The sequence below is a fragment of the Eucalyptus grandis genome, chromosome 11 (assembly GCF_016545825.1).
Source record: "Eucalyptus grandis isolate ANBG69807.140 chromosome 11, ASM1654582v1, whole genome shotgun sequence".
NCBI classification, from domain to species: domain Eukaryota; kingdom Viridiplantae; phylum Streptophyta; class Magnoliopsida; order Myrtales; family Myrtaceae; genus Eucalyptus; species Eucalyptus grandis.
In genome coordinates, this window is record NC_052622.1 from 29,885,222 (window position 1) to 29,908,728 (window position 23,507).

Sequence of the window (23,507 nt, forward strand, 5' to 3'; positions counted from 1 at the left end):
GTTGGTTAAACTTTGTCCTAGGACTTGGGTAACCAACTATGAAAAGTTGTACAAGGATGTTCATTAAGTCTGGTCCACTAAGCCAAAGTTTACCAAGAAGAAAGATGGCAATGTGGTTATTAAATTTGTCCCCACATAGCAGAAGACAAAAATATTCAGCTCTATTTTGTTCACTCTTCTTATGGTCCAACCTACTCAGGATCACCAAGAAGATGGGGAAGGTAAACCTAATCATAAAGCCAGACAGACCCTCCAGTTTATTCCTTTGGTAATCCTATTTACTACTTTAAAGACTCGGTTATGTGGCACTATTACTGGAATGTGACTGCTAGTGTGAACTTTGTACAGCCCTTATGTGACACTCAGTTACTACTTTGGTATTTTCCATTTGGTGAAGAAGAAAAAAGAAACGGGTTCGAGATCCTTTCCATCAGAGATACCTAGACTGTGATTCTTCTATAGGTTCTCTTGGTGAAGATGGTGGAAGGTACCAGTTTATGGTATCCTACACAGTGCCTTATCCTTCTCTAGCACTATCTCTATTTATTCACCACCACCTCCTAACCATAAGCCTTATGAACTACCAAAGCCTGAGCCTCAATAAATAAAAGCCAAAATAGCAACCCATTTCCCCATTCTACAAACCCATCTACAAGTGAATTAAGAAAAATTCCTCTTCTAATTCAAAACCGCTCAAGCCAAGAGTCCTGTCAATCTAGTGCCAAATGCCCAAAAAGTTTGAGAGGCCGAACAACATATGGCCAACACGCCGAATATGTACATGTTTTTTCCTACAAACTTTCCTCCTTTGACTCCCACTTCCTAGCTAAAACAAGAGTTTGAAACAACTAGTTCTGGGCAAAGGTATAAATATGTTGCTAAAATAGCAAATCCTTCGGGGTTTGATGCTAGTGGAAATCCTAAGAAGATTTTTGCAAGAGAAGTTGTATCAAATTGACAAATTGAGAATGCCCTTCTTTTAAACAAGGTGCATACTTCTCATACCATTGTTCTTCATTAAATTGGCACATCCATTGAAACCCTATATAAAGGTTTCGTTGCAATGCAAGAATGGCTTGATTGTGTGCACCAAAGAACTTACCAAGGTGTAGAAGCTTCCATCAAAATTGAAGGAATCATTAGAAATCTTGAAAAAAATGCTTTCTCATTTTGAAGCTGCAAGAATCCAGCATTATTATTTGGAAAACCCAATGGAAGAAATAACATAGGTGAAATAGCACATTGTTGAGCTTAAAGAGTATGGTCTTCCCCATCATCCAAGGCAACTAGCTAATTCTTTTACCCCAACTATATAGTTTAGCAGTTTTCCTTTGAGCTCTATTAGAAACACATTTGTAGAGATCTCAGCTAGGCAAGATTTGGCGCCTCTACGCCTTGATATCAAAACTCTACAAGATCATGTTTGAGACTCGACAAAGAAAGAGAAAGCTTTAGAATTCAAGGATGGAGATCCTCCTCCATTATTTATTATCTCTAATCCTATTAAGTCCTTTATACTACAATAGCACCACCAAGCTCGCCCAACTTCAAGGTTTAGGAGAACTTGTCCTAAAAATCTTAATAATTTGCCAATATAGTCATATACCTATCATTTAAATATTTAGCTGGAAAAACTACATTGGCAAATTATCAAAATGTTTAAAATTAAAAGGCAAATCATCAAAAAATTTAGAATTAAACTAACACAATTGAAAATATTAGAACTGAAATGGCCTTCATATAATGGGTTTAAGATTTTTTGGACAATTAATGAATTTAGGATTTTTCGAATAATTTCTCCTAAATTTTGAAGTTGTAGTTGGGTTGATGGCAAATTCTATTGCTATTTTTCAAAATCAAAAGAGACTACTAGTCTAAAAGGCAGGGGAATCTAAGGGCCGGCTCATACTTCAAGATATTTATCCACGATGATAATCCAATAAAAGGCTCCTCAGATTTTATTTTATTTTTAAACAAAATCTGACTAGAGTCTAGTGAAGGGTTTGAAGTTTTTTTTTTTTTGCTCAAAAGAATGTAGCAAAAATCCTTTCAAGGGTATTTTTTTAAAATCAAAGTTGTTTTCTAATGTACTATTAAATTAAACTTTAGAAAACATTATTTGCATTTAAAAAAAAAAAACTCTCTAAAGTATTTTGTATTTGCTCGAAGGCATTTTTTCAGAAGCCTAACAAAACGCAGCTGAGGTCTTCTTGTTATTCTTTGGTGAGGAGAGAGAAGCAGAGAAGTTGAGAAAGCAAATTCGAAGGTGCCTCTCTTTGCATTTCGAAGAGTGTACGGACAATAATCGCGACCTCCATTTCGTTCTTTTAGGCGCTAATTCTTTTGTTTTTTCCTAATTTATTTATCTTTATATTACATTTTTACTTTGTTTTTGGCCCATGCGAAGTTTTATTCGAGAAATGATTTTCTTTTTGGAGTTTCTTCGGCTTCTAATTGGATTGAACTTGGATGGTCAAAATATTCAGTTCACTTCAAATATAAGTCAAGCGGGAGTACGATTATTAAATTTTCTTTGTCAATTTGGGTTGGGTTGAAAACATAGGATCTGAAATTCGTGCCTTTCATAGGAGTATCATCAGGGATCAATGTGCTATTAGTAGTCTGTCTCTCTTGATTTTGAAAAATAGCAATTGCCATTTTGCAATGGATAGTCCAACCGTAACTTCACATTTCAAATCACAAAAGGTCAGCTTCAATTTTGTAAATGATGATTATCCATATGATGATCATCCATCAGTCCAACCGTCACTTCAAAGTTCAAATCAGAGAAAATCAGCTTAAATTTTGTAAAAGAAAAATACGCAGGCCGGGCATGTGGACCAGAAACTACGGTAGTGACTAATAGAAATTGATACTAAAAGAAATTAATAAGAGCCTCCACCAAATTATTTTAAAAAAAGAAAGAAAAGGAAACCCGAATTAGAGGCGCTCCGATCTGGGAATAAAGGGACATCGCCACGTAAGCGATAGGCATCGCTTCTTCAATTGACATGCGTTGGGAACAAGTACATTTTGGTAGGGGCTGTAGAAACACATCCTACAGCCATCAAAGTATAGGAAAAAACACGAAGTGCGAATGCAAGGTTCATTCGTGTGTTCCACCCGCTAATCTGGCTTTCAAAATCGAAGGCATACGCAGAAAACGTCTCTGTTAATAATTCGAACAATGAAATCGGTTTACATCAGGGTGGAGCCGACCAATTCAGTCTCATGATAATCAATCACTTTGTGTCTACTGCATTTGTAAACACACTTTTTCCTAGTAATAATGATGCGTTGTTTTTCAGTTCATTTTAGCTCGACATCGCAATGTTCATGTGCCCATATCTTTGCATCACCCTCTTGGTGGCAAGTGCAGCGGCTTCACTTGCGCGCAACGTTCCACTTGCCATGATTGCCGCAAATTCTGCAGTAATCTCCTCCTGCACCTTGCTCCGTGCATCTCCCAGAGGATCTCCTGGTACAGGATCGACTTTTGCAGCGGCAGAATCACTTGCAGCTAGGGCTTTTTCATCCTTAGACTCCTTAGCACACTCCCCAGATTGCTGTTTCTTATCCACATCTGTGGCTTTGGTTTTCTTCACAGGTGCACTAGGAGTACTGCCGAAGGACTTGGTAACATCGGGGTCGAGGATGGAAGCCTAAATTGTGGAAGTTGAGGAACGGCTCCCGCTGTCAAAGTCGTCTCCAGGTTCTGTATCATAGGCACTGCAGTAAAAACCAGAAGTATGTCATTCAATGGAACACATTCACAAGCAGCAGACCCCGGTTATACAATTTAGAAATCCCAAAGCCACCACAAGGAACCAAACAATACGCGACGACATCCGCAACAATATGAGGAACTAGAGCACGTTGACCTTATGACCAAAAAAAGGAGGACGTTAACCTTGATGATGATTGCCAGACTTGAGAACTTTTACCACCCCTTCAACTTAATCTCTCACAAACATGCAATAATTTGTAGGGATACATCATGCTCAAAATGTTCCAGGGCAAGATTCTATGTGCCTATCACCTGCCCTTTTATAATTCCAAGATGAGAAGGAAAAGAGCGAGGTCCTTCCCTCACATGACATGAAGACAATATTGCCGTGCAGTCACCTACCAAATGGATAATCCATGTAGGGGTATCTCATCCCCATGTTCTCCCAAAAAAAAAAGAGCAAGTACACTCAATCAACATCACATGCAGAAATCTCCCTTATTTCATAGAGGAACTATGGTTCATCACAACACCAGATAATCACTCAGCACACTGAGGAATAACAAACAGTAATATACAACCTACAGGCATAGTGGGGCCCATATCCAAACTCAATCATAGGGAGAATAGGACAGGTGATTTCCAGTTGTATCACACTACTAGCGTAGCGCAACAGCATGTTAATCCAACCAATTCCTTTAGTTTATGGAAAAAGAAGTCAACACACAATTGAGGGAACATCTTGGCCAGAAACACTAGAAACAGAAATCAAGTATCACAGTTAAAATGGACTTACATATCAAAGCACCCATTGGGCTACTCATGACCTCATTAGGAAGCTGCAAAATATAGTCTGGAATGGTTGAACCCACTAAAAATTGGGCTACCTCATTACTGAAGTTGCTACAATTGTGAGTGAGCAGGCTATATGTTTCAGCTGTGTATCAAGGACTGATCTCCTGTAAATACATCTCGAACACATCTTCTGGCACATGTGTGACACCCAATTCTACAACAAGAATGGGAGTACCATACGGCGTTGACCCAACAGGAGCATGCTGTATACCTCCTCCAAAGTAGTATTCATTACCATACACTACCACTCCAGTATGCCTGTGTTCGAAAAAATTCAAATCATTGATGTCAGTAAGATAAAGAGATCTGCATACTGGCTTTTCTTTTTTCTAAAGGGAAAGGCATGTCATGTTGCCCCTGCTTCTGGTTAAAAAAATCCAGATTAAATGTAACACATGAGGTCAATCGTGCTTCGTCTCACAAGTTGCTGAAACCCAATTGGCTAAATAACAATTTCTAACTGACCAACATATAAACCTTCAATTAATTCCTCCTTCATTCATCAATGCAGCTTACTGCAGGCCAAATAGACATGGACCCCTCACAAAGCAAGAGTACTCAATATCATCAAGAAACACTAAGATGAAAAGAATTTCAGTACCAAAGATCCAAATTAAATAACGTCTCTATTTGCCCGCCCCCAACCCCTCTTTTCCGCGACCACAAAAAAAAAAAAAAACAACAATAATAAAATACCAGAAGCAGCTTAAAATACAATTTCAAGATGTACTGCTTGGAGCTTGTGCACCCAGAAGCAGCATTTTCATGAGAACAAGAAGACTTAACAAATAGACATCTTTCCCTCCTCTGACTGCAATCCACTTACCAGATGCCCTCAATCGCCTTTCCCAAGAAAGATGTGGAAAGCTGTCAAGCAAGACCTTGGCTCAGGTCATACACATTCAAAGTAACCCTGTGACCCTCCTGCCATATTCAGAATAATTTGTCACTACATTCACACGATGCACCAACAGATACGAGAAACCAAAGTATGCCACTGAAACGTTTCATTTACCTCAGCCATATGAGTTTCAAAACTCCCAAATGCGGACAGTGAGAGTGTCACCTACAAGGACTAAACAAATCAAAGGACCAACATCATTAAAACCAGCACTACAGCCACGCAAGTAATAAAGCAAGGCCTCACAAGTCACAACTACACTGAGAAACTAAACAAGAACTGACTACTTTTGCCTATAGATAATGCATTGCAGCAGTGCAGCTATTTTTTCAGCAAAATTAACCGAATGACCAACTTCGTTTTACACCTTTCAGAGAGAGAGAGAGAGAGAGAGAGAGAGAGAGAGAGAGTATACCAATTAAGGGGATCCAAGATTCGATGAAGAAAATTATCATGTCTAATTTCCAATTGAACCAACAGCAAACCATCTCATTCAGATCAGAACCTGATTATATAAACAACTGACAAACCATCATCCTCTGGGACGATATTCTGCTATACGCTTCAAACAAAAGACTGCAGTAAGTTCGTACGCCAAGCCTAAGACGATTTCACAGTCTGACCAAACAGAATTGACTCCCTTTCACCCCGCATTCGCCGGACAGCTAAACAATCGCCGGCTTAAATCCCCCCGCGCGCCCAAACCAATATCCCAAACGGAAGATACAGAGATCGGTGGAATCTAACCGCAGAAATTTGCATAGCAGCAAACATAAAATGCAAGACGCGGACGCCACGAAGAATCTAGACTTTCACGTGGGAAACGCGGCTCGAATCTTTTTTAGCTGACGCACGCAAAACCGATCGATCCGAGCGCAAATCGAAAACGGGAATGCTTCAATTCGCGAACGGAAACCCCATTCTCGAACGGAATGCGCCCGTTCCCCAACCCCCGCCCGCGAGACGCCTCCGGTCGGGAGAATTGCCAGGACCGCCGCGCAGGACGCGACCCAGAGAGAGAGAGAGAGAGAGAGAGAGGAGAAATGGTCGGGACGGAGGGGAGCGAGTCTTATGGGCGGGACTTGGGCTGTTCCTCGTTTTGCGGCGTTTCTTTCTTTCTCTCTTTTTTGGTTCTCCTAATTTCTGCTATGGGCAACCCAATTGGTGATATGCTTAGGCTGTGATGGAAAAAAAAAACAATGTTGATAAATTAATCAGAGGGATAACGAGAATTTACTAATTTTCGAAAGGATCAAATTTTACGTTTGTAATATACATGTAATCTAAAATTATTTGGTGACGAATTAGAGGGATAATCACATGGCCATCCCTAAACTTGTAGTCCAAAGACTCTTAATTGGATCCATTTGTGTGATGATAGTCCTTACATCCTATGCCCGGACAGAATTGTTGATGTGGTAGTCAAATATACCGGCACTTCAAGTTTCAATTTGCATCTCATCTTCGATCCGCAGCCTTTGATACCTCTCAGCCCACCAGCACCAGTACCACGACCTTCGATCGCGAGCTCCAAGACGAGAGCCACAGCGACGAGGTCGATTTGGGGCAAATCAACCTTCAAGAGAGACAAATGACCTGAGGTTTAAAATACCAACAAAAATCAAGCCTGCTCTTTAGCTTGCCCTTCAAGCTTCAAAATGACCTTGTTTTGACTATCCATTTTCTTTTTTTACTAAAACCACGTGATCACTACGGCTGCGCATGATAAAATTTAAAAAATGAAATTGATTTACGGCAATCAATTTCTTAATTTCTATTCCCTGGACAAGTTTACGAGCAAAAAACCCGTTTGATAACGACTCAAAATTTCTATTTCTGAAACAAAAATCTGTTTGATAACAGAACAAAATTTCTATTTCTAAGAATAGAAATTGATTAGATAATAACATATGAAATCCTCAAATACAAAATAATAGTCAAAATAATACTAAAACAACATGGGAAATCTTCAAATACAAAATAATAGTCGAAATAATACTAATACATTACAAAAGTTGAAAATACAATTTCATGGAATTTCCGGCATATTAACAAAATTTATTATCCCTTGCCATTTTATTAGCAATTGTTTTCCTAAGCGTATTTATTTGGTTTCCCTCCTCTGTCAATGTATCGTTTGCAAGCTCATCATGCGTAGGTTCAGACAAGTACCGCGGGAACATGAATATGGGTGCCATCAATGGCGCCTATACATCCTTGTCATTTTATCAAAAATTAGTCTTATACAAGATTATCAACAAAATAAAATTAATGGTGTAAAGGAATATATGAGAATTCTACCTTAAAGTAATGTTTATGGTTAGGAACCAATCGGGAGAAGATCGGTTTATTTTGATTCTCGAATTGAATCAGTCCAGTTGCTCATCCCTAATTTCTTTATTGTTGCTCAATGAACCTTTAATGGCCCTTGCATAGCAAAGAGAGAGATTCTCTTGAATCTCTTGCCTTCGAATTAAAATTCAAGATTATGTAACAATCTAATTATTTTGATTTTACAAGAATTTTGAATCGGTAGAAAATAAGGTTAAATTTCTAGGCACGTTTTTTATTCATCTATTACGTAAGAACTTTTTCTTCAACTGGCCATGCGCGTGCCTTTTCTAGGAGAAAATAGCCCAATTATTTTTAAGTAAGTATTTAAGAACTTTGGTCATTTTTTTAAAATTGGGGACCCATTCAATTGTCTTTTATCCTAAAGAGGAAGTTATAAAAAAAATGCAAAAAAAAAAAAAAAAAAAAAAAACACGAGCAAAAAAAAAAAAATTAGCAATAATTTGTGAAGTTGTGGTTATGAGTGAATTAAGTTAGTAAGAAAGCACAAAGTTCTTTTATATGGTTTAATTTCAGTTTCGATTTCTATTTCAAAACTGAGAGTTAAAAATTTCAACTTCGATTTCTTCAATTTCTCTATTTCTGAAATAGAAATCTGTTTCAGAAATAGAGAAATCAAATTGTGTTACCAAACGGATTTGTTCCAAACTCGTTCCGGGGAACAGAGAAACAGAGAAATCGAGAAACAGAAATTTTGTCATGCGCGCCCTACGTTATCTTCATCTGTCTTTCGCTGTCCACTTAGAAATTTTTACGATGGTTTTGATCGGAACCAAGACTGAGGATATATGTATCATACAAGTATGTGATTTCTAGTAATGCAAAAAAGTTCGGTAAATATGTTGTGGTAAGTATAGTTTGGGATTTTCAGTAGTATTAATCCAACAAAAAAATGATATAAGAGGATTAAAGTGCCACGACAATGAGGACGAAATATATGAGAAGTCGATAGGCTGAAATTCGAGTGACAACGAAATGGCTTAGCTAGATTTAAGTTTCTTCTCTCTCTCTCTTTTTTAAGGAAAAAATCTATGAAAAACACCGAGTTATTTTCATTGTGACACGTTTATTGTAAACTTTTTTTTGTGACACCACGATGTGCAAATTTGTACTTGTGATACAACCGCCAAAACTTTTTTTCAGTGACATAAAAAGTCCTAAACTTATATTAATATGACATAATTACTTCCTATCAAAATTCTATAATGAACATTACTAAAAATCTTATTTGGCTACCTACATTGACAATAAAAAGCAAATAGTATCGACACGCGCTTATGTGGTAAAAATATGTCAACTCATTGTATGTCTATTTTTTCTCATTTTCTTTTTCAGTTTTTTTAACTCCCTCGTTCATTTTTTTCCTTGGTTTGGCGACGGTGAGCACAATGTCGATGGCAATGGCAACAGTAAGGGCAAGGGTGGTGGTGACAGGGGTGGTGGAGAAGATAGAGGAGGAAGGAAAAATATCTTAAAGGATTAGTCTAAAGGGGTTTGGGGAAATGCAAATTGTATTTGGTAAAAAAAAATCCTTTGTAAAGCAATTTTGGGTGAAGTAGTGTTTGGTAATTTTTATTTTTTTGAAAAGGCTTTAGTTGTAATTTTTATTTTTTTATTAAAAACAAATCAAACCCTTTGTTGGCTTTGGTGAAGGGCTTTGGCCATTGGTTGCCAAGGTTGCACGACCTCGGATGACCCCTAACGAGGGCTGCCTGAGATTGTGCTTGGTTTATGAGCCCCTAGGCAACAGTCACAAGGGTCACCTGAGGTCACACAACCTTGCTGATTTTTAGCCAGTTGCTAGCCCTTCACTATTTAGATTTGACCTCATCGGCCCTCACTGGCCACCCTCACAAAGAAAATGAACTATAGCAACAAGGGAGAAAGTTGAAAAATTGAAGAATTGGTAATGGTAGCTTTAGAAGAAAAAAAAAATCATTTAACCCTTGTTTCAAGATTCCAAAAATGTTGAAGGCTTAGGGCAATTCTCCACTTACTTTGAGTTTTCAGTTTTTTCAATGCTAACTTTCACTTGAAAGCCCCTTGAGGATGATTGCTAAACATCCCAAATTCTTCTCAATGAACTTTGGGTCCCAAGGGGCTCTCAAAATGTTAAACCAAACATATCCTAAATTTGAGATTTTTGGTGCCATAAAAAAGTTTTTGCCAAATGTGTCATATGGATATAAGTCTAAAGTGTTTTGTGTCGCAAAAATATTTGAAGTAAATGTGTTATACGGATATAAGTTTGGGGTTAATTTATCATATAATTACAAATTTAAGATTTTTAGTGTCACAAAAAAAAGAGTATAGAATAAATTTATGACAGTAGACATAATTTAGAGTGTTAACTGGCTTTTGCCATTTTTTGTCCATGTGAAACAGCTAACGTTTATATTATGTCCATAATTAATCAAATATACCAATTCCACACTCTTTCAAATGGAAGTATTAATCTGGTCCTCCACTTATGGAAATAAACCAGCTATTTGCCAGTTGGCCCCTGTACGGATGTCTACAAGGGACTGGCAGAATTACCACGTAATTCCGAGTCCAGAGATGGCAATTGCTTGGCATACTTGAATATAAGAAGATCCCCTTTTCCGGTGGCAAGCGTGTGGAATTCAAGCCTTTTATAGTTCTATTAAGATTGAGATTGTCATCGGACAGGGGTTTACCATGGCTTGTTTGTCGTTGCTCCAGTCTTCGTTGCTCTTCTTTCTCATCGCCTCGACGTGCTTCGTTGAGGTTTCGCTGGTGAGTTTTGCTGAGATGGTGGAGGGATCGTGTCATTTGAGCCCGTTTTCTCATTTTCTGGATAAAGATTATTGAACGATAATCCTTTATGACTTTTTTTGTCTTTGTCAAGCAAATATAGCTGAAAATAATGTAATTTCGCATGTTTGCTGGCGTGTGTTTTGGACAATTTTCAGGCCGGGGGAGAAGGATCGCTTCGTCCGGAACGTACGTACTCACGCCCTTCCGCTTATGCTTATTTTCTCCGTCGAATGTCCGAGAGAATTTTAACAGATTTATACATGAATTTTCATGTGCGCATTTGATTCTTTTCGAGAATATATAATTTAAATACTCATGTCTGGGGTTATCGCAGAATGCGGCGCGGCATGCGACTACCGATGCTCGGCAACATCTCACCGGAAGCCATGCCTGTTCTTCTGCAATAAGTGTTGCGCCAAGTGCTTGTGCGTGCCCTCCGGCACATACGGACACAAGGAGGAGTGCCCATGCTACAACAATTGGAAGACGAAGGAAGGAAAACCCAAGTGCCCTTGATTTTTTTTTTTTTTTTCAATCGGGTTATGCAATAATGGAGATATTTATTTTCTATTTTAACAAAATTTGTAATCGAAAAAATGTGACTTTTTTTTTTTTTGTTATCAGATCGAAAAAATGTAATTGAAAAAAAATTAGATATTATGGGATTATTTTGCCTTGCCGCCGGCTTATAATTGTGCACGAAGAATTCACGTGAAGCTTGAAAGGAGTAAGTAAAATCATATTGACCTTAATATCATATTATATTCTGACCAATAAGTTAAATTTGTAGCTATGCAAGGAACGGATGGAAAATGAGAATTATAATCACACAAATTTAATTATAGAATAAACTAATATAAGTTTGGCATATCCTTTTAGGATTGTGCTTTTTCCACCCCTTTTGATTCAGGCTTCATTTGCTACGGTTTTGGAAATGGGTCTTGTGAAAATGCAAAAGTCTTTAGCCTAAAGAGCCTTGAGGAAATACAAATTGCATTTGGTAAAAAAAAATCCTTTTATAAAACAACTTTGAGTTAAGTAATGTTTGGTAAAAATAAAATTGCAAAGGGCTTTGGTTGCAATTTTTTTTTAAATCAAACCCTTCGTTGGCTCTGGCAATGGACCTAGGGCATTGGCAAGCAGGATTTGTTGCTGTTAGCCGAGTTCGCACAACCTTGGGTGACCCTCGAACCACTTGGGGTTGTGCGCCTCCTTGACGAGGGTCGTGCGATCTTAGGTGACCATTGCTTACATGACCCCAGGTTATGAGGCCTTGGGTTGTGTGACCTCGCAGGTTGGACTTGGCGTCATTGGTCAACCTTGCACAAAGAGGATGAACAATAGCAACAATGGGGCAAAAATTGAAAAACTGAAGAATTGGTGAGGATAATTTTGGGGGGAAAAGATCATTTAACCCTTATTTCAGCATTCTATAAATGTTGAAAACTCAAGGTAGGTCCTCACCTACCTATTTTGAGCTTTCAACCTTCATAATGCTAGCATTTGGTCTAAAGCCTATTTGGAACAGTTGGCAAACATTAAATACTAACCAAATGCACCATTAGATACTCCATATTTTTGAGTTTTGATCACACTATACGTTGTGTGGCCCACAACTTCTATTCCAACTTTACAAAAGTGGTTCCTTGTTTTGTTTCGTCAACTCTTCTTATTTTATTTATTTATTTATTTTCCTTTCCTTGCGAATTCCACTCTCCTTCTTTCTAATTCTTAGCTCTTGCATGATTGTTATCGTCTCTCCATTTTCTCTCTTGCAGCCCATTCTTTCTTTCTCCCCATTACTTATGATGCCAACCTTATCATCCTCCACAATTTCGCCAGCACTAGCATTAGGCTCACCGATAACCTTCCCAACGAGGCACTTTTTGCCGTCGCATGCAGTCTTTTCTTGCACTTTGGAAGGAAATATTGAGAAGCACAGCCTTTGTCTCTTTTCCCTTTTCTAGATCGGCAATAAGTGAGTTAGGTGCTTTTAGATAATATGAAGCGGAATTCGAATTGGTGCTTTAATTTGACTGTGGTTATTAGATTGCAGTGTTCGAGCATTGAGATAAAAATTGTGTTTTCATAGATTAATTACTCGGAACACATTGCCACAATGCCGCATCCATTATGTCATTTATGTTGCAATTGTTGCTTTTAGCCATAGACTGCAATTGTGTGTAGAGTTGAACTTCAAGTCAATTTTTAACAATTTCGTAATCGTGCATTTGTTGGGATTTGTCATTTTTATACTTTTCTAACTCATTGTTTCACCCATTCTTGCTTTGTTGGTAATTGACAGCCTAAGGTGGTTGGTCGCTGCTGATGACGACATGGAGGATGACCTTTATGTGGGACTTGTAAGGGTTGTCAATGTGTTTTTACCTTGTATGTGCATTCATTCTTATTAATATGAATGCAAGCCAACGGCGGGATATGATGGGATTGTAAATCTGAAATTTAGAGAAGAAATGTACCGACTTGGGCCTTGAATTGGGAATTTCATATGAACCACCCCATTCGGTGGCTGCGTTGGTATGTGCTCAGACCCTCTTCACGGTAGGGCGAGAGTTCGAACCCCACGGTTCGCATATTGCACATTCATTAGTGGCGGTTCGCATACTGCGCATTCATTAGTGGTTTTAAGTGCGGCGTCGTGGTTGGTGGGTCCTGCGTTAGCGTCGCCTCAGGTTTACGTCGCCGGCCGCTGGCTGTATGATGGTTCCTGGGTATAAAAAAAAAAGGAATGGAAGTGGGACCCACAGGGAAAGGAGAGAAAAGAAAGAAAATAAAATAATTACCTTACATTTGACCAAACGAAAAAGGAACAAATTTCATAGAATTGTAACAGATATAGTGAGTTGTATAAGGAACATTATTGGAAAAATACAAAAGTAAGGAAGTGTCTAGGGCAAAACATGAGTAGAAATAGCGCGGCCTCTTTACATTAGCTATCGAATTCACGAGGCGAGGGCGGGGGCTCGTTTTAACTGCTCCGTCGAATTAAGCGGAGTTTATAGAATTAACAGGTTAAATTTGATGGGCTTATCATATGACAATACCTCACCCACTTAAATCAGTTTAGATAAATGTAATTTTGCGTGAATGCAATTTCGCATGCTTGTGACCAGTGTTTTGGAGGATTTTAAGGCTGGCCGAGAAGGATCGCTTCATCCGGACCGTCCCTAATAGAGCCCTCTATGTTGGAAGTCTGAGAGAATTTGAAGAGAGATATCTGAAATTGCATATCTTCATTTGATTCTATTCTAGAATATCTAATTGAAATATTTGTGCCCAGCGACATCTTACCGGGAAAATTACAATTTAAAAACTATTGTAATTATGTTAATTCAGTTCAATCAGTCAATTTTGATTGGTCCGTGCTGACGTGAATTCTAGCTCGCGTTGATATGGATGCCATCCGGCTAACGCCAACGTGGACATATTTTAATAGTATGTCATTTTTTTCAAATTTTTTATTAAATTTTTCCTTTTTTTTTGGCTTTTCTTTCTACTTTTCTCCCTCGTTCCTCCATAGTCATTGGCCACTGGGTGAGGTCATGGCCGTCTTTGCCTATAGCCTTCAAGCCCCTGTCAAAGGCAACTGGCCTTGCCAAGATTTGGGCTAAGTCACCTCGCTCGTGGCTTAGTGGCTTGTGAGACAAAGAGGAAGAAAAGGAAAAGGAAAAAACAAAAAATTAATAAAAAAATCAAAAAAATAAATAGTATTAAAATGTATTAATGTTCGACTTATCAAAATTGGTTAGATGGACAGTATTAGTATAATTGCAAATGACAAAGAAAAAAACGATTTAAGATTTTTTTGATAATTCTTCTATGCTTCTCTAGAAGTTGGGCCCCTATTCCACTGCAACAAGTGTTGCGCTAAGTGCTTGTGCGTGCCATCCGACGGTGCGTCCCTCGTCACATCTTCTCGTAATTCGTCCGTCGTTTCTTTATTTTGACCTTGGAATTCTCGATTCCGATTTCGGTCTCGATCTCGATCGTTTGCGGCGCTCGTAATGGATGGAATCGTATTGATTGTTTTGCAGCGTATTTTTGTATTTTCTTTGTCCAGCAAATATAGCTAAGAATGATGTAATTTCACTTGTTTGCTGACGTGTGGTTTTTGGACAATTTTCGGGCTGGCGGAGAAAGATTGCTTCGTCGGGACCGTATGTGTACACCCTGCTACTGAAACTTATTTTCTCCATTGAAAGTTTGAGACAATTTTAACATATACATACACACATATGTGAATATGCATGTGTTCGTTCGATTCTTTTCGAGAATATATAATTTAAATACTCGTATTTGGGATATTGTAGAATGTGCCGCCGCATGCAACTACCGATGTCGACGAAGTCTCATCAGAAGCTGTGCGCGCCGCCCCCCCCCGGGGACATATGGACACAGAGGAGTGCTCGTGCTACAAGAATTGGAAGACGCGAGAATGGAAAACCCAAGTGTCCTTTTTAAGTCTTTAAGTATTATATCCATTCGACTTGTTCAGTAATGGAGAAATATAATTTTGGAGAAATATAATTATTCTATTTTCGAAAAAATGCAATCGAAAAAATTGAGATATTCTCATGTTCTTTTGCTTCGCTTCGAGCCAATGATTATGGGCAGAAAATTCACTCGAAACTCAAAACTTTTTAGTAAAATCATATTGACCTAAGTTTGTGTTTGTTTTTAGCAAAGTGTTTTTCAATAAAACCTTTTCTACAATTTGTAGCATTCAAGACGTTGAAAATGAATACTTAAAGAAAACATTTTACTTTGAAATTATGAAATGATTTTCATTTTTGATAAAAGGAGATCATTTTAATGTAATGCATTTGTTTCACGAATAACAAGTAATTAAAAAAATGTTTTTAAAAAATGATCATTTATATAGTTCGTGAAGTTAAACGAATATAAATTTTTGTCTTCACTCATGAAAATAATTAAATATAAATAATTTTTTATGATAAAAATATTTTTATAATTATTTAATTTTTATAAATATTTTTAAATTATTTATTTTTGCGAAATAACCACAACCACAACGATCTACGATGAACGCGCGACCCAGACCGCAGAGTCTACGCAACTATCGGCCAGAATCTGATGGCCTCATCATTGGGCAAGACCTTCCCCAGCTAAATCTCGATCGTGGAGCCCCCGACGATTTTCTCAGCCGCTGATCGCCATGCCATCGGAGGGTCCAGACACAGCCACGGAGTAAAAAAAAAAATCAATTTCTTTTTTTTTTTTTAATAAATTGCAGTTGGGGTGGGGAAGAGAGAGGAGGTTCCCACGTGGCTTCTGGAGGCTTCTATTCCTCCCAATTAGTACTCACCTCTCCTCCGTTCTCGCTTCATTCATCGAACGCCTCGTCGCAGAGGAGACTCCAGCAATCTCTCTCTCTCTCTCCGCGGGAGCTTCAGTCAGGTAAGCGCCTTCTCTCTCTCTCTCTCTGTGCTTTCGATCCAGGCCTCGACGCCGTCGTTCTTTGATTACGTGACGCGATCGGTGAATTTCGTGGCCCTTCAGGGTTCGGACTGTTCGCTCGGACGATTTTGTCTTTACCGGAGATCGGCAGAGGATGACTCATATCCTTTTCGATGGGATTTGATCTTCTTCTTTTGTTTCCGTTTCTTGCTGTGAATTGCCCGTTGAATCTTGATAGGAGGCTCGTTCTGAGCTTCCCGATCGATGGTTTTGGGATTCGATGTTGCTGCTTTTATTTATTTATTTATTAATGGGAGGACTTTTCTGGAGTGGCGTATGGTTTGACTTAACTTGAATCGAACGCGGGAATCAGAGGGAGCGAGATCGCGAGAGGGCTCAAGCCAGGAGTGGTCAGAAGCCCAAGCAGCCCAAAGGCGACGGCTTGACTCCCGAGCAGCGGCGCGAAAGGTATCGCTTTCGTCTTCGTATCCGTTTGCTCTCTCCTGTTGAGAAGAATTTAGGGATGGTTGCACTTTTCTCTGCTTGATTACACTAATGTTGCTGCACCACCAGATTTGAAGCGACCGGTTTTGCTTTTTCATAGTCTTCTTGCACGTTGCGCCAATGGGTTGAGTAGGATGAACTTTTTCTATGGTTGGGTGGGGGACGAAAAGGATCAACCCTTTGGTTATCTAAAAATTGGCGTTGAGTTCTGGAATGTTTGACTTGAAATTTGAAGCTGCAGCATTTTCGTGATTATGTCAAATTGTGGTCGATTTTTCGGTGGGAATAAGGTTAGAATGAAATGTGTTATGGGTGGATGCTGCTGCATTCCTGCTGTTCCGACAGAGGAATGAGGTTCTGGAGTGATTGTGTCTTGTGTTTGAGTTGGCAAAGGATGGAGAATGCCATTGCGAAATGTTTATTGTGGTAATTATTCGAGAGGGACAATGGAGAGGAAGCATTTGGAACCCAATATTTATTGATCTTTAATGTTGTTGCCATTTGCTACTCAGTAATGCCAGATGAAGGGGAAAGCAATCAAAATCATCTCAGATCACAGTAAATGCCTTTGGACTGACTAGGATCAAATTGTGAGTTTGTAGCTATTTCAGCTATCATACTGCTTTGTTCGCTTTCGATTGATTGAAGATGGTTCCATGGCTTGGGCCTAGAAATGGCATGCCTTGAGTAGAATTGCTCGGTTGGTTGGATGCGTGTTTCTGGCTTTCTAATTTCCACAGAAGGAAAAAGGATCAGATCCATGACTATTCAATTTTGGGCTGATTCTTTGGAACCAAATTCAGTGCTTGGGTTTTGGGCTACTGACAGGATGACTTTCCTTTTGTTTTTGGCATGTGTTCAGGGATGCGAAGGCATTGAAAGAGAAGGCGGCGAGGAAAGCAGCGCAGGTGGCTGCTGGAGGGATCAATGCAGGCGGTGGTGGTGGGAAAGCCAACAACAAGAAATGACAATTGGGATGGATATAGGGAAAACTAGAACTGGGTCAGATCTGTGGTGTTTCTTTGGTTATGGGGTCATCATTACCATGTCGTTTTGAGTTTGAAGAAATGTCATAGGATGTTCTCTTTCTTGAAGGACATTGATGTTGGCTTCTGAACAGCGTCTGATTTGGAGGGAAAGCATTCTTCCCCGCTGTATAATGGAACTACTGATGTTGTGTGCTCTTCAATTGTGACTGGTTGTGCATGCCTAATTTTAGAATAATGATGCATGATTAGGCAATTGACCTTTAATTTCCCTTTTCATTCTGTAATTGATCCTTATTAAATTGTTATTGTGGTGGTTTGCTTTAGGAAAGGATTAGTGAAGGCTTGGTATTTTCTGAGGAGGAGTTTATCTTTTGATTAACAATGGAAGAGAAATAGTTTATCATTTGAGGGTACTAATTTATTAACTATTCTGGTTGAGAAAAATCTATCTTCATCTCTCTAAATGGATATATTTAAGCCGAAACTGTATTTTGCCTCACTTTTCATAGGCACTTTCTTTATAAACAATTTACCCACAAATTTGACAGCCAATATTATTTCTCTTCATCGATTTTCATATTCTACCCGAATGGTCATCATCATGCTGTAATTGTTTTCCAAGTAATTGAATCAAATGGGTAATAAGGTCCATTTGACTGCCAATAATCACATAAAAATAGGCATAATCAAGGCCATGCCCGAAGTCGGGGAAATTAAAATTTTATTTATTTCACGAAAAATGATTAATTTAGAAAATGCTTTTCGAAAAAAAAAAAAAACTCATAGTTTTTGTTTATTATTTTTGTGAGTGACACAAATTATTATTTAAAAATAGGCATAATCAAGGCCATGGCCTTTTTTTTTTCCCCAAAGATAACTTTGGAAAAGATTGCCGAAACCATCAATGCCCAAGAAACTCTGTCTCATGACATTATGGTGAAGGTTCCGTCATGAATCGGTGGAGAAAATAATTTACTTTCTCATGAAATCCCAATAATCTATTTCGGTTTACATGCCATTGGACTATTTTAGGAGCTATTTCGGGTTTTTTGTCAGCCGATGACTTACGAAAACAGAACCAGAAACATAAATCTCATTTGTAAGAAAACTACAGTTAACGTTCTTCAAAATTTCGGAATGAGTATATTTCACGAAAAATTAAGGATTTGAAAAATCTCTTTCCTAAAAATGATTGATTACATCACTTACAAAAACAAGTAAAAAAATTATTTTTATCCTCAATGAAAATATTTATAACGAAAATATTTTTATTATTTAATTATTTCGAACGATATAAATAATAATTTTTAGTAAAATATTTTTCAAATCATTTATTTTCTACGAAAAAATTATGTAATACTATTGACTTTATTACTTCAGTCTCTATTTTTATTTCCCTATTCTTCAATGTTATCTATATTGTTATCTAGAGAAGAGGATTTCCTACTTTTTCTTTTTAGGCGACCATTCCTGTTTTTCCTTCCCTTAATATCTTTGATATTATTTTAAATATTGATCAAGGATAAAAAATAAATTTAAAAAGTTTATAGAAACTACTAACCACTACATAGTACATAAAATATTAATTCTTCCATCTCTCTATTTATTATCCCATTCTCATTTTATTCTCAATATAGTCAATATTTAAATTTCTAGTTATTTAGTTAGCAAACGCGCGCAATTTTCGCGCGTGCGGGAACGCCGGTTAATTCTCGTATCCTCGATTGCAGTACGAAGGATCGATCTCCTCCCACAAGCCCATCATGAATCGGGTTTATTTCAGTGGGCCATGGGTCCGACCCGACCCGATCCGATGGCCCGATCACGCCCAGCTAAGCTCCGCCACGAACCGTGCGCGCTCCGGTGGCCCCCGGTCGCTTGTCAGACAACTCAGAAGCTCCGCCGCTTCCGGTGGCGATTCGGTGAATCGCATCGTCGATTCTCTCTCTCTCCCTCTCTCTGTCTCGCTCCGCTCGTCGGCGAACGCCGATTCGGATCCCCAGATTCTTGTCCGCAAGCAATCGCCATGGGAACTTCAGAGTCCACGCTGTCGGGATCGCAGGTAACTCTCGATCCTTCCGCCTCCGCAAGCTCGTCCCGCTCTTCGCGGGGCTCATTCCCAAATCGTTACTGAACGACCGTTGTTTGCTCTTGAAGAGACCGGCCGACGAAATCACCACCGTCTCCGAGCGGCCGGAGGGCGTCGATCCCGTCCTGGAGAAGCTCAGGTCCCTCAAGATCGTGAGTAGCACCCCCTATGTCTAGGTTCTCGCGAGCACGTGAATGAATGCGCAGATTAGTTGCTTTTAATATTGGAAAAATTGAAACTTGTGGTGGTTTGTTCGATTGATTGTAGACGCTTCCCATACTGACGTCGCTGCTGTCCGAGGGTAGCTTGACCGACATTTTGGTTAGGAAGCCGCCGTCTTCGTCGGCTCCAGGTGACGCATCGGCCTTGTGATGACAATCTTTATGAGTTGGTTTTAGTGAATCATTTTGTTTTGAAGTGAAATAGTGTAATGGGATCTTGAAATTCAAGTTGTTGGAATGGTTAATATAGGGACAGTGAATCCGAAGGTGCTACTGGAGCTATTCTCAATGTACCGCGACTGGCAGGAGGAGAAGGTCCAAAAGATTGGCAAGAAACAGGTGCGCCTTTGTGTGGGTCGATGCATATGCTATATATAGATGCTAGGACCTTTTGATGAAAAAATCATCAAAGGGGATTTTAGACGAAAGGAAGTATTTCGTTTTTCGTTATATAAATTCAATAGCCTGTTTTTCCTTAGATGGACTATTTTGAAGTCGAAGAATATTGAGAGGTTTCAATTTTGAACTAGTCAGGGATCTGTAAAGAGTTCTTATGGCATTTTGGGGGCGATCAACTTGTTGTCATTTCTTTTGGTTCAATCTTTCAGAATTTTCTCTGGTGAAGATTGCTTAGAAAGATTGAAAGACCTGAAGCGAGTTTTGTGTGTTTGATCTGCAAAATGTAGATATGTACTTTGAAGGATTTATGGAGATCCCCATTTCTTTGCTTTTCCCCTGTCGCCTCTTGTACTGGTAGAGCATTGCTCTTTGGTCTTCCTTGTGCAGGTTGTTTTAATGTGTTGCAGTAATCACTTTACCCAAAGAAGTTAGGCAATGTCCTTTGTATTTTTTCTTTTCAACTGAATAAATCTATGCTTTGGACTTGAGAGCGAGCTTCTGAATCATGCATATATGCGTGGCATATAGTGTGATATTATGGGAACTGTCCTTCTGTCAATTGTATATGCTATCAGAACCAGGAGAATTTGTAGTGCACAGACCTAAGGTTTGGTGCATTTTGCTGCAGGAAGAAATAGAGAACAAGATAGAACTTGTGGATGCTTTAGCTGTGAAACTTCTCCAGCGATTTAATTTCTCTGTGTCAGCAATGAAGACCACCTCTCAACACTTATCAGAAGGTACTTATCTCATAATTTTGTGATTTTATTTGCTGCGCGCTTGCTTTTAGTACCCCAAAGGATTGAATACAGAAATCATGGGTTGAATAACACACCTTCTCCAGAATATGTTCATACTGTGAATTCAGTTCATACTACATATTTCCTGATTGTTTTCCATTATTGCTTTGGAAATGTTCATTCGACATATTCTTTCATCCCTTATTCTGGAAATCTATATAGTTCATGCATTGCAGGTGGAGCTTGGGGAACTTAAGGGGAGATTGACAGAGGTTATTAGTAACTGTGATGCCCTATGCAAGAGGATAGAATCAGAAGGGCCAGAATCTCTTCAATCATCAGTGACCCCATTTATTGCCAGGACCACCAATTCATGCAACACCAATAGTTCATTACAAAGAGTTCTTGAGAGCAGTCCGGCTTCTACAGACTCAAAAACAGGCTGACCGATGCTTTTACTTTATTTTCTTTTTCTTGTCCCTCTTTTTGGTACGAGGGAAGTGTAATTAGCCATTCTTGATTGAGATCGAGTGCATTTGGAGGAAGCCACTGCTGCTGTTGCCTAATTTATCAATGGACTCGATTTGGAGGATTAGTTTCTGAATCGTATTTTGGTGGGGCCCATGTTATGTAGCTTTTCTTTTGGGGCCATTTATGCAAAATTAGTGGAAAGAGCTTTCTTGAAATGGAGTAATGGGAAGTATTGGCAGCCTCTAAGTGTTATTGGTGACAGTCATTTGTCACGGGCCGAGAGTTTCCTTAGCCTTGGAACGACCCGCGGGCGCTTGGCGAGTGGAATTTGCCAGGCCAGCCTTTCTTTTGTAGCTGTTCCACGATCGATACAGTGAATGATTCCATTGTGTGAGATCCTACCACGCCTAGCTTCGCTCGGGCGTCTCGTCCATCGAGTGAGATAGTAGATCTCTTTAGGTTCAACAACTGGTTTCGGCCTGCCATGGCCTCGTCAGGAGAGTGGCATTAGCTTTCGACCAGTTTGTGCACGGGAGGCCTACCCCGTCTTCAGAGTTCCTAAGTGATATAATTCTTATATCTTAGAACTCCTAGCACCAACCGTCCTGACGCCACTCTTACGGACCAATTGTGTTCTACCCTTCTGCCTCACACTCTTCACCAGATAACCCAAAGCGCCACTCACAAGTGTCACGAGTACAGGAGGATTTACAGATCGTGACACATGAATGGTAGTTGCTTATGAATAGTTCAAGTTGTACTTGAAAAAAAAATTGATGGCAGATGCCGAGCAATTTTAGGGAATTATTTATGCAATAATGAAGTCGGAATCAATCAAAGTCAAGTTTTTTCTCTGCTGATTTCTCGGAGTGGAAGATGATGAATGAGGCTCTTGCTCGTGATGCGAAATCTGTCGTGTAGAAAACGATGTCTAGACTCGAAGCGTGGAGTTACAGCATCATGGAAATTGGTGGAGGTCCTTTCGCAGGTGTGAAATAACCGGAAATCGGCATTCACCTTCTTCCGTTGGGCTGGGAATCAACACTCCCATTCAGTTCGTGAATCTCACTCCATGATCCCTCTTTAGGCGAAAATGGAAGTTTGTCAATTGAAAGGGAAGCCGAGGGCCGCCATGTTCAATTTGATACTCAAGAATTGGGGTGGGTGCGTGACTCCGTGGTCAACCGAGATTGCGCAGTCTTTTGATTGCTTGAAGTCGCTTCACTTTCGGCGCATGATAGTGGGAGATTCATTGGCACTGCTTGTGGGGTCGCAGGGACACATTCTGCAAGTGCTTAAACTCCACAAAGCGCTCTGGTTTCTCAATGGATGGGTTTCTACACGTTTTGTGCAGGTAATTTGATTGTCTATGCCCCTTGTATGGTGATGAAAGGCTAGCAATTGCGGTGCCCTGTTGATTTGCTTATTGATTTTTGCGTCTTTTGATTATGGACATGTGTATGTATGGTGCATTCATGAAGTTCTTGTAATTTTTTTTTGTTTTTTTTTTTATTAGTCCTACACTATTCCTACTCTACACTCACTCTCAGACTTTCGCTCTACCTCTTGCAGGGCGTGAGAGTCGAAACCCATTCCTGAAACTTACGCGTCCCCATCCATCCCCCCTGAGAAGGTGGGGATTTGAACCCCTTACATCCCCCTTCCATGTTGGAAGGGTGGCCCCTGGGGGAAGTTCTTGTAATTTGGTAACTTCGTTTTTACTCCACAATATTCTTTTCTAAAGGAATTGCTGAAGAGATGATAGCCATGTCTTGGTTTATGCACTTCACATGGTTCTTATGTGCTTCGATTAGTCTCCATTGCACTTGAGATCTGTCAAAGTGCAGATTCTTCGTCTGTTCATTTTCTGTCTTAAGATTCTGGTCAACGTGTTAAGATGGAATGTGATTGCTCCATGCTAGATATGCAGGAATAATTTATAAGGTGGAATCTTAATTTCCACAGTTAGTTATAAAAAAAATGATAAAGAGTTTGGATCAGTTTGGTGTGTGATGCTTTTCTGGCCTCGTCTTTTGGTAATT

General features: G+C 39.3%; 2 protein-coding genes, 1 long non-coding RNA gene and 1 pseudogene across 4 annotated transcripts; 3 read left to right on the forward strand and 1 right to left on the reverse strand.

Moving 5' to 3' along the window:
- Positions 1–3,082: 3,082 nt before the first annotated feature.
- On the reverse strand, positions 3,083–6,516 carry LOC120289463 (annotated as a pseudogene).
- Positions 6,517–10,514: 3,998 nt separating this feature from the next.
- Positions 10,515–11,129, forward strand: LOC104427628 (gibberellin-regulated protein 12). Its single transcript, XM_010040692.2, has 3 exons — positions 10,515–10,592; positions 10,769–10,799; positions 10,948–11,129. Exons 1-3 carry the CDS (start codon positions 10,515–10,517, stop codon positions 11,127–11,129), a joined length of 291 nt encoding a protein of 96 aa, XP_010038994.2.
- Positions 11,130–16,414: 5,285 nt separating this feature from the next.
- On the forward strand, positions 16,415–17,809 carry LOC104425721. Its single transcript, XR_005547293.1, has 2 exons — positions 16,415–16,520; positions 17,419–17,809. It is a non-coding gene; the product is annotated as an uncharacterized LOC104425721 (long non-coding RNA).
- A 1,585-nt stretch (positions 17,810–19,394) lies between these two features.
- Positions 19,395–21,708, forward strand: LOC104425722. 2 transcript variants are annotated; one of them, XM_039304540.1, is made up of 6 exons: positions 19,395–19,607; positions 19,703–19,786; positions 19,902–19,986; positions 20,106–20,194; positions 20,883–20,994; positions 21,231–21,708. In XM_039304540.1, the coding sequence occupies exons 1-6, from the start codon at positions 19,572–19,574 to the stop codon at positions 21,248–21,250; spliced, it is 426 nt and encodes a 141-aa protein (XP_039160474.1). In that variant the 5' UTR covers positions 19,395–19,571; the 3' UTR covers positions 21,251–21,708. The 2 variants fall into 2 exon arrangements, with proteins under 2 accessions (XP_039160474.1, XP_039160473.1); XM_039304539.1 differs by having other exon boundaries at positions 21,217–21,703.
- Positions 21,709–23,507: the final 1,799 nt, after the last annotated feature.